This window comes from Priapulus caudatus, unplaced genomic scaffold, assembly GCF_000485595.1.
Source record: "Priapulus caudatus unplaced genomic scaffold, Priapulus_caudatus-5.0.1 Scaffold2306, whole genome shotgun sequence".
Classification (NCBI taxonomy): Eukaryota; Metazoa; Priapulida; class Priapulimorpha; order Priapulimorphida; family Priapulidae; genus Priapulus; species Priapulus caudatus.
The window spans coordinates 24,526-35,403 of NW_014579367.1; the positions used below are offsets into that span (position 1 = coordinate 24,526).

The window sequence follows — 10,878 nt, forward strand, 5'->3', positions numbered from 1 at the left end:
CCTGTAAGGCGTGTTGCGATCGGTGAAGTGACCAGCTCTTCCTCGTGCATTGCTAGGACTCAACCAGCGAGGCGGTGTTCTTCAGCAGGACTTCTGATGATAACTGCAACAGGATGAAAGATAATAATTTTACAACACAAAAGCCAGGACTTGGTACAAGTGGTGGCAAGATACTAACTTTGACTGAAGCAAAGCTACAGTAAACTTAATATTCAGCAAAATGTAATTATAGCGCTACGCACATTTTTTTAATGCCACCCACAATAACCATCACATCCCGTTTTGCTCTACAGTAAGAAGATAAGTTATATGTGACTGTAGATCGATTTCTTTGTGCCTAACAAATTGATAAGATTTTTATCAAAATCCTTAAATTACATTGCGAATCATTACTACTGCACAATAAACTAATAGGCCACTGTGGGTCATTGCTGTGGTTTATAAGACAAGCAGATATATCAGTGGTGAAAATGTAAAATGATCATTCTAACAGGGCCACAACTGGTCAAAAGGCAACTAACAAGGAGAGCAGGGACTCAGACTCTATAGATGTAAATAAATAACAGACTTGCCACCATGCTGATTTTGAATAAATAGAAGGAATTAAACACTCACTGCTTCTGCCTGGTAGAATTTCCCAGCAGAGTGAATGCCGAGGAGATTGGTCTGGCACTGCTTTTCTGCTGCATAGTCAGGCTCGCCTTTGCAGCCCTCTTTGTGCTCGTTGTGGTCCCAGATGCCGCGACATGTACTGTCGGCTGAAGTTATGGTGTGGACGCGCTAACTGCCAAGAACACCTTCAGCATATCCCGTAGGACGCACAGATTCGCATAAATACAACCTCGATGGCTTCAGTCTGGTCACCACTACAAGTAAACATTTTAGTGTTTGGGTTATGCAACAAATTTAGTCAGTGCTGTCTACTATGTATACACTAATAATATTGTGAATGCAAACAGGATGACAGTAACTACCAAACTAGTGAATGCTCTATTATTGTTTATATCATATGGCAGTATCTCTCTCACAAACAAGTGCCGCGGAGCGCCCAGCGCTCATCTAATGTCTAGCTGCGGTGACGTGCTGTGGTGGAGTGGTGGGATTCTAGTAAACTGTTAGTCCCAAATGTGTTTCACATACACGCCGAAACAGTGGAATGCACAGGGATGTATCAGGAACCTTCTCAAGAAATGTTTGTTGGCATCGTTATGAAGTTGCGACGAATGCGCGTACGTTTGTGTCTTCAGATTAAAGATGGAAGCTCCCATCGTACGTAGTAGCAACAACTATTTGCAAGACAGAATAGGTAAGCACTCATCCATTTACCTACGCAAGCCTAGAGGCTGCAATAGAGCTGGCCACCTGTAACTAATTACCGCAGGCAAAAACTAAACAGCCACCATCCACATGCCATGGCAGTGGCGCACTGGCAGTGCATACGTAACATGTAAAATATGACAGTACAGAATGCCATAGAAATTATAGGATTTACGGAGCATAAACTTCTTCACACCAAACTTTAGCTTTGAAATTTCCACTGCCTCGCTCTGTCCCGCCCGCTACTAATCCAGCGATTCTCACTAGCAACACCGCAGTCAATTCTTTCTAACAGACAGTAAACAAATCCATGTTTAACCCTCCTCTTGAGGGTCAAAAGGTTTATCCGACACTTACTCTTCGCAATTTCAGCAGAAGGGAGCATTTCCTGGTGCTTTCAATAAAGCCATAAAATGCTAGGTCACCCGCTGAAACAAAAATTTTTCAATCGCCCTCTTCAGACCATGTCCTCAGAAAATGTTTGAAATCTGCCCTGTGCCCATTGACCTTTTGACCTGTGGCCTCCAATTTCGGCACAGTGATGGCTTTTCCTACCATGATGCTATACACCGACTATCACGAGCCTAGGTCGAGCCGTTTAGATTTGTGCCGCAATTCTGCATTTCCTCCCTATACCTTAAGTTAAGGAGTGAATGTTCCCCCTTCTTTTACACCTCTTGACCTTGACCTTGACCCCAGCTTGACATCCCAACTCGTTTTTGACGATCCCCCGATGTGCGCAATATCGTGACCGTACGTCGAGCGTTAAGATTTGTGGGCCCAAGCTGTTGACGGACGGAGCGAACGGACGATCGTGGCGATTCTACAAGCTGCATCTGACTATGTCAGAATGAGCTAAAAATCCTCACAAACTGGACACAGGATAATGGATAAAATCCTTTGATTCCATGCAAAAAATAATGTTTTAAATACTCCTACTCTGGCCAGAACTGACAATAAAGTTGCCCCTACATGGCTATGATATGTGGGGTTTTTGGTGCTGGCCGCCGGTGTACGCCAACTCTGGTGTATCTGACTCCGAGACACAACCAAACTGTGCTCGGGGCCCCAGAATCAATCCAAGCCCAAATGTTGCCCGTTGCAGTCCTTCTTGTAGTGGGCGATTGTCTTTCATTTTGGCATCTGCTTCAGTCTCTACAAATAGATTACAAGATTAACAACTATATACATCCCTGCGCTACCCATTCATCTATTCATCCACATCCATCCATCCATCCATATCTATTCATCCATCCATCCATCCATCCATCCACCCACCCACGCACACACATTACTACCATCCTCCACCCACCACACACCATCCCATCCATCATCCATCCATACCATGCATCATCCATCCATCACCATCCATCCATCCATCATGCCATTCATCCAACATCCCATCCTCACCTACCCTGGTACGGTCCGGTTATACCGAAACGTACCCTGGTCACTATTTGATATGGTTAGGGTTGGGATTAGGGTTAGGGTTAGGATTAGGGATAGGGTTAGTGTTAGGGTTAGGGAGTAGGCGTAGGTGACTCCCTAGACTCGTTAGTGGAGTAGGCGAGGTACGGTCCGGCATATTAGATAGTACCAGGGTACGTTCCGGTGTACCGGACCGTACCCCGGGTACCTTCAGGCAGTACCCCGGAGGACATAGACCCTCTTAGCCCTACTTGCAGATGGCTGTTTGTGATGCTTATCGTGAAAGATAGCTAGCTCCCTCCTGAGCATTTTCAAGGTACAGGCCTTAGCTATATATCTGGTAGCATGTTCCACCCAAGTACTGTATGTGAAAATATACTGTAGGTACCGTACTTGAATGTGTCAGTAGTGGGGGAGTATTGGTGCATTGTTTTGAACTGATTAGATCTGGTATGAGTTACTGATAGTGTAATATACCGATTGGTCGGTATGTCGAAATTTGTGGCCAGTTGAATCTTGGGTGTCTCTTATAGCAACTTATGTGTCTCATGCTGCTGGCGTTGTGGTGCCAATTGTTTGAATGGAATAAGCAGGCACGCGACATGCTGAAAATATTCCTCACTGGATGCACTCATACATTGCTGCAGAGTCGATCCTGTCATAGAACGAAGGTCATGGGGATCGAGAGCTGTCCAACCTCCGGGCGAGTCAACTCGACCCACGGGTCGGGTTGGCCGGCCAGTAGAGTTGACTACGGACCATGGCATAGTATACTAATACTATAGCCATAGGGCCTTTGGTTTTACTAGCATAGAAAATGTTAAAATCTGACGCTACACTGGTCGAGGAATGCCGCTAGAGTAAAGGTACAGTATAAAATCTAAGGCGTAACTAATCCAATCTAACAATGGTTCGTAACTAACCGTAATCACAGTATGACACAGTATCACAGTAATAACAGTATGACTGCTGTCAACGAGTTTACTCTCCATGTATGTAACCTACCTTGCTAGTTGTAACCATAGTGAAGCGTTTTAACGCAGAAGAAAGATGCATAGCCATTCCGTAAGTTGAATGCCTTACCAAGATTGACCGTGGCGTTTTATAGGCAATCAGAATGCAACGGAAATTGCACAACAAAATCCTGTCCATCCTGCATGCCTGAGACGTCACCAACGATATTATGATGCGGTCATTGATGTCACTTGTCCGAAATACGTCAATGAAATTCCTCTATTTTCAGAACCGATGATTCAACCGGAGATGACAGGTGAACGCAAGGATATACATCCTTGGATACATAACGGATACATCATTGGTGAACGCATAGCGCAACAGCGATGACGTAGATTGTACATACGTCGTTTCTCATACCGTCGTCGGCTACCATACGAAAGACTGGGGTCCTTCTAAGAGTCGAGCTTTGGTCGAGCTCGAGCTCAAAATCCCCCTCTACCACCAGGATCGCTAGTGTATGTGAGGGTCATAGGTCACATAGGTCATAAACAAGAAACGTGAAAATGTGTCATTTAACTAGAGATTGATACTTTTTTCGTTATTACTTATAAAATTTGGATATTCTTAGATCACCAAAGTCAACTATGCAGAAATATGAAAAACTGGAGAAAATAGGGGAAGGTGAATATGTCATGGCGTGGTGCACAGGTGCCTTGGGCCGTATTATCTAATCGACAATCGTGGATAAGCGATTTGGTGATTGCATTTCGCTGACGGCCCAAGGATAGAGAACATGGGTCCCAATAAAACCAATGTGCCTAAACCTAACCCTAACACTAATTCTAACCCTAACCCTTACCCTAATCCTAACCCTGAACCCTAACCATAACCCTAACCTATTATATTGATATAATATTATATTTATATTGATGTAAATGACATTGGTTTTATTGGGACCTATGTTCTCTATCCTTGAACCGATAAGGCCACTTACTAGGTCTACTAATACTTAATAGTAATAATACTATTAATAGATTGAAAATGAAATACTTTCAAAATTATAAACTAGTCGTAGTACTAGTAGTAATAGTACTACTAATAGTAATACTAGTACTATATAGTAGTACTAGTACTAGTAGTAGTAGCACAACATTAATATACTGCAGTTTTGCCATATAGTGTGGCTGAGAGGGTCTATGTCCCCCGGGGTACTGCCGGAACGTACCCTGGTACTATATTATATGCCGGACCGTACCTCGCCTACTCCACTAACGAGTCTAGGGAGTCGCCTACGCCTACTCCCTAACCCTAACCCGAACCCTAACTCTAATCCTAACCCTAACCCTAATCCTAACCCTAACCATATCAAATAGTGACCAGGGTACGTTCCGGTATACCGGACCGTACCCAGGGTACGTTACGGCAGTACCCTGGGGGACATAGACCCTATCAGCTATAGTATGTGACCATAAGTGTGCTGTCATAGTACTCGCGGCTAGGGCCTGCATGCATACCTCCCAACCACTGGCAGCAAGAACAAGCCCGCACGTACAGCATACACACGGCCATTGACTATAATAACAACATGGTGCCCAACTCGCCGCCGCAGTTTCCACAACTCACCGTTTTCAATCAGTTACAACTCCGGTGTTCCTGCAGGTGACGCCACTTTCCAACTATCGTTGAAATCGCGGAAGACTGCTGAACAAGTTACACCCGCCATTTTTGACAATCGGCGTGCCAGAATGCGCTCAAATCACAGAAATTCCTCAAATATACATGGGAAATGATGCTTCGGATGCTACCAGGTAAACGGGCGGCTTGCCCAATCGCTGGCGGCTGCAGCAAGTTTAACGTGCAGACAGGCTGCGCGTGGTAAGTTATGGCCAATCATCGCAGCCGCCAGCGATTGGGCAAGCCGCCCGTTTGCCTGGTAGCATCATTTTGCATGTATATTTGAGGAATTTCTGTGATTTGAACACATTCTGGCGGGCCGATTGTCAAAAATGGCGGGTGTAACTTGTTCAGCAGTTTTCCGCGATTCCAATGATAGTTGGAAAGTGGCGTCACCTGCAGGAACACCGGAGTTGTAGCTGATTGAAAACGGTGAGTTGTGAAAACTGCGGTGGCGAGTTGGGCACCATGTTATTATTATAGTCAATGGCCGCGTGTGTGCTGTACGTGCGGGCTTGTTCTTGCTGCCAGTGCTCCCAACTCCCATTGGTTGATACAAATATAGTTAATTTTTTAAATTAAATTGTAATTAGTGTTAGGGTTAGGGTTAGGATTAGGGTTAGGGTCACAATGCACCATAAAAGTTTTATTAAAACAGGAGTTTCAGGCACGTGATTTGTATCAACCAATGGGATTTGGGAGGTATGCAGGCCCTAGCTGCGAGTTGTCATAGTTCGTTTGGTGAATTACTTTTACAGAGTGGCTATATGCCCGGCAGCCGGCATATATCTGACGGCTGCCGGGCACGGTCTTCGATTTCGTAAATGCCCGGCAGTTTTTAATTTTCAGCGTTATCTCAAGTAAACAAGGGTTAGGGTTAGGGTTAGGAACTGCCGGGCATTTAGGAAATCGAAGACTGTGCCCGGCTGCCAGGGCATATAGCCACAGCGTTACTTTTATGGTAACGCATAGCCTAGCTCTAGTAACTATAGCCCGCGTACAGTTGCCGCTGGGCTATAGGACCAGCCATTACGAATGCTCGGGACCAACTTACTCCAGCCAGTCAGCGGAAACTATGTATTTCCGCACGTGGAGGGGTGGGCGGGTTGTGTTGGTTGTGGACAAAAACGTTGTTGTCAAGTAACAAATTAATAATAGTAATTTGTTCATCTTTCATAACAAAACTAATATTACAATCTTTTTTGATCGCTTAATTTGTTACTTGACAACAACAATGTTTTTGTCCACAACTAACCCAACCCGCCCACCCCTCCACGTGCGGAAATACATAGTTCCCGCTCAAAGCGCGCCTAAAATGGCCGTTTGAAGTTCGCAAATCGAATGCTCGTTCACCAGAAATACCGCAAGTAGAACATTTCAACGATAGTTAGAGGTGAAATTTTAGTAGCTAATATAACTTGAGACATATTTACTTCGGATAAGAGGCATTAATTGCGTACCACAGACGTTTTATAGTCGTGAATAAGCGTCAGTAAGTTGGTCCCGCGCATCCCTAATGGCTGGTCCTATAGCCCAGCGGCAACTGTACGCGGGCTATAGTTACTATAGCTACGCATAGCCATGGCCATAGCCTTCGTTCCTCTGGCTCTGCATTTAAAAAATAATGGCTTTAGGTTTATACTCATACTGTACACCGGCATTTTTAATATGTAAATAAAACATTAATTATATTAATTACCTAAGTCAGGGTTAGAAATGAAGTTCTTGCCAGGCAGCAAGTGTTTGCTGTTAGAGAGAAGGCATAGCAAACTTGCTCATGCACCCAGACATTATAACATTATGATTATGCATAATAATTTCTCATAAAAGCTGCTCAAACACTCTACAGCACACAATATGTCAGTGCAAACACCCTACGCGCACAAACTTACAATAAAAAGCGTAGAAATACCGTACTATAAGTAATTCAGTAAGATTTACACTTTATGCTTCCGTTTGCTAACCTCTGACTGATAAAATGTGTCAAACTAATAATTACAAATGGAGCTAAAAGACAAAAGAGGCACGTCAGGAAATACTTGTGTAGAATAGCCATTGTACATAAAGGTTTTCAGACAGATGTAAATAATCTGTAAATTGTGGTATGAGCTTACAAACCTCTAACTGCACTGGTATGCGAGTGTGGAGGATTTTATAGATATTTTTTTCACATACACCCATGCAAATGTTGAAAAATTTCAGTTATCATTCTGTAATTGTACACTATTTGATGGGTACACTTTTAGGTACGTATGGTACTGTGTTCAAAGCAAAGAACAAAGAGAATCACGAAATAGTAGCTTTAAAGCGGGTGCGCCTCGATGATGATGATGAGGGCGTGCCAAGCTCTGCATTGCGAGAGATCTGTCTTCTCAAGGAGCTCAAACACAAGAACATTGTCAGGTAAGAGCATAAGTACTGGCTGCATTTGGTTGTTTATCCCTGCATAAGTGACTGTGTAGCAGAAACTAGCAACTTATTGATTCAGTTGCGGTAACAGTCATTAAGTAACTATGTTGAGAAGATTGTTTGTGAACTTGTGACACTAAGAACGGTGGAAGATGGGATATCAATTAGAAATGTGATGCACCAGAGCTAAACACATTTCTGGTGGGTTTTGGCTAATGTCCTGCAATTTTTGTGACATATACAGGGTTCTTGTTAATAGCCGGTAACCGGTTATTTTTACCGCCTATCGCGCAATTTGTTACCGGCTATCAATTTGAGAGAAACTCCCACTAAAGGCGGTAAAATATTTAATCCATATTTGAAAAAACGAAGTTTATTTTAAATACTTCCAACCCAAGACTAACTGTGCACGGGCGGGTAGTAACTGTAATACTTAATAGAATATATTTCAGTCCACATTAGATTATAAAAATGCAGTGATAATTGAATTCTCAACTTGGCAGATACTACTAAAATAAAGAGGAAATACACTGTTACCTGGACTTTTACTTGACATTTATGATTTTTCTTTTTATACTAGATACTTAATAGCATATATTTTCCTATCTAAACTACCAAATTCTAGAACCCATACCCATCAAAATAGGCTATTTGTGGGTCAAATCAGAAATTTTCTTCGCGCCTTCGCCGCTCGCTCTACCGTCCGTGCCGGAAAAACAGTTACCTGCTATTCATTGTCAAATTACTTGCTTTGTCAAAAGTTAACAAGAACCCTGCATATAGTATGCATATAATAAGTCACCTTCCAAATATCTTAGATCAAGCTGTGCACATAAGAACACCTTTTGCTAAAAGTGTTAGGTTTTGTTGTAGCTAGTACATTTTAACCTATTTTACAGATCTTCAGGCATTTATCTCAAAGCAATGTGGCTTTATAGTGCTGTATGTTTATTTTCAGATTTATCCGTGTGCAATCTGCAGCATTCCCCTGTTAACAAAACGTTTCTGCAAACAAGAGATGAATGATTTCGTTTTTGCAGGTTGACAGATGTTTTGCACAGTGAACGTAAACTCACGCTTGTCTTCGAGTATTGTGACCAGGATCTGAAGAAGTACTTTGACAGTTGCAATGGTGAAATTGAGGCTGAGGTTGTGAAGGTAAAATATTCGCCCTGTTAGCTACCACATATCTTATGTCGTCCACAGATTATTCTAGTTACCCTTTCATTCTGAAAAGGGCCAGATAAACTTCATTAAATAATACTTTTACTGATACTGTCAGTTGTGTACTAACAAATACAATGATACTCTGTCGCAAATAGCCGTGCCATGTTACCCGGCTGCAATGCATGTGCGTCATATAAATTTTTGTCTGTTGCAGTCATTCCTGTACCAGTTGCTCAGAGGTCTGGCATTCTGCCACAGCCACAATGTTCTTCACAGGGACCTCAAACCACAGAACCTACTTATCAACAAGGTAGTGCAGCATAGTCGAGAGAGAGAGAGAGAGAGAGAGAGAGAGAGAGAGAGAGAGAGAGAGAGAGAGAGAGAGAGAGAGAGAGAGAGAGAGAGAGAGAGAGAGAGAGAGAGAGAGAGAGAGAGAGAGAGAGAGNCTCTCCATCATACATTACTCTTTAGGCAGTGACTGTACAGTGATGTATCTCCATCATACATTACTCTTTAGGCAGTGACTGTACAGTAATGTATCTCCATCATACATTACTCTTTAGGCAGTGACTGTACAGTGATGTCTCTCCATCATACATTACTCTTTAGGCAGTGACTGTACAGTGATGTGTCTCTATCATACATTACTCTTTAGGCAGTGACTGTACAGTGATGTATCTTCATCATACATTACTCTTTAGGCAGTGACTGTACAGTGATGTATCTTCATCATACATTACTCTTTAGGCAATGATTGTAACAGTGATAGCAAAACTGTCTCTGGACTAAACATTGGTAATTTTAATTTTGAGTATTTGTGAATCTCGTCCCTGGAAGGATTGCATTTTAGTGAAAATGTTTATTGATTACAATCATATCATAACGCACACCTCCCTTCGTGAAAAGGTGTCAAGCAGTGGCGGGCCCCAGCCACAGGCTAACATAGAATTTGCTATGCAAGATGATGCGATAGCAGGTGTGAGTTCGGCTGGTCTGGTGGAAGCCCTGAAGCTTGGCAACACTACCCTGATCGGCCGTGCTGTGGGTACAGATCCCGAGACAGGTTCCTTAACTGTCTACTCTCAGGTTAGTACCACCAAGACTCGGTTTAAAGAATCACTCTCGCGAATATTTTAGTATTAGAATCACTTCAGTGTTGACGCCGTAATTTTTTTCAGTAGATTCTGTGGCAGTAACATAATGATTAGATATATTATAAATACAACATAAGGCATTCAACCTTTTCTATGCCAAATTTCGAAGCTGTAGAAAAAAAGCCTCCCTTAGTGAACGCACACTGATCGATTCCCGGAACTTAAAATCTATTCTTTGCGTACCACGAAGCGTCACCGCAGATCTCAAAACTCTTGTCGGCCGATCTCTCGAGTCCGCGTTTCGTACCGTGTCGTATCTTGCGTCAAGCGTGTTACCATGCTTATTGCGATAACGTGTATCGCGCGCGTGCGCAGAGTGGGAGCTCCCGCCTCCCCACGAGCTAATCTCTACTGCGTGTTGTGCGCGCGTCAGAGCTCCCTGGGCTAATCTCGCGCGTCTAAAGGTGGGCTTATGTCGGGCTTGCGAGCCGACTCGACTGGAAGCAACTGGATTTCGAGCAACTGGAAGCGATCGGCAGCGACTAGTTGCGTCCAGTTGCCCACTGTTCTATTCCGAGCAACTAGTGGCGGCCAGTCGCAGGCAGTCGCGTCGCAGTCGACCGACCTAAGCACTGCAGTCGCAGTGAATTGCAGCCAGTTGCTTGCAGTCGAGTCGGCTCGCAAGCCCGACATAAGCCCCCCTTAACGTCTCTAACACTCGTCACCTCACGCGTCTCGCCCGCAGGACTCTGTGAGCGTCTACGTGGTGCTGCTGACTGGCGTACGCATCTATGCACCGCTGAGCCGCATGCGCTCCGACACGCTCATGCCC

The 10,878-nt window shown here is 43.7% G+C and overlaps 3 protein-coding genes across 3 annotated transcripts in view; 2 read left to right on the forward strand and 1 right to left on the reverse strand.

The window, feature by feature from the left end:
* The window catches only part of LOC106818530 (peptide methionine sulfoxide reductase-like), a 13,682-nt gene extending 9,620 nt beyond the window's left edge, over window positions 1-4,062 (reverse strand). The window contains exon 1 of the mRNA XM_014823230.1: window positions 3,751-4,062. The gene's annotated coding sequence lies outside the window, so the exon portion shown is untranslated. The remainder of the gene's footprint in view (window positions 1-3,750) is intronic.
* Window positions 1-4,089, forward strand: part of LOC106818528 — a 10,017-nt gene extending 5,928 nt beyond the window's left edge. The window contains exons 5-6 of the mRNA XM_014823228.1: window positions 3,279-3,474; window positions 3,989-4,089. Coding sequence (XP_014678714.1) covers window positions 3,279-3,474; window positions 3,989-4,089 — 297 coding nt within the window. The remainder of the gene's footprint in view (window positions 1-3,278; window positions 3,475-3,988) is intronic.
* Window positions 4,090-4,231: 142 nt separating this feature from the next.
* LOC106818529 (cyclin-dependent-like kinase 5) lies at window positions 4,232-9,262 on the forward strand (the record flags this gene model as incomplete). Its single annotated transcript, XM_014823229.1, is given in 4 exon segments — window positions 4,232-4,383; window positions 7,623-7,779; window positions 8,826-8,943; window positions 9,167-9,262. Coding segments are annotated over 4 exon segments (408 nt in total), but the record flags the coding sequence as incomplete, so codon positions are not given.
* Between the last annotated feature and the right edge of the window lie 1,616 nt (window positions 9,263-10,878).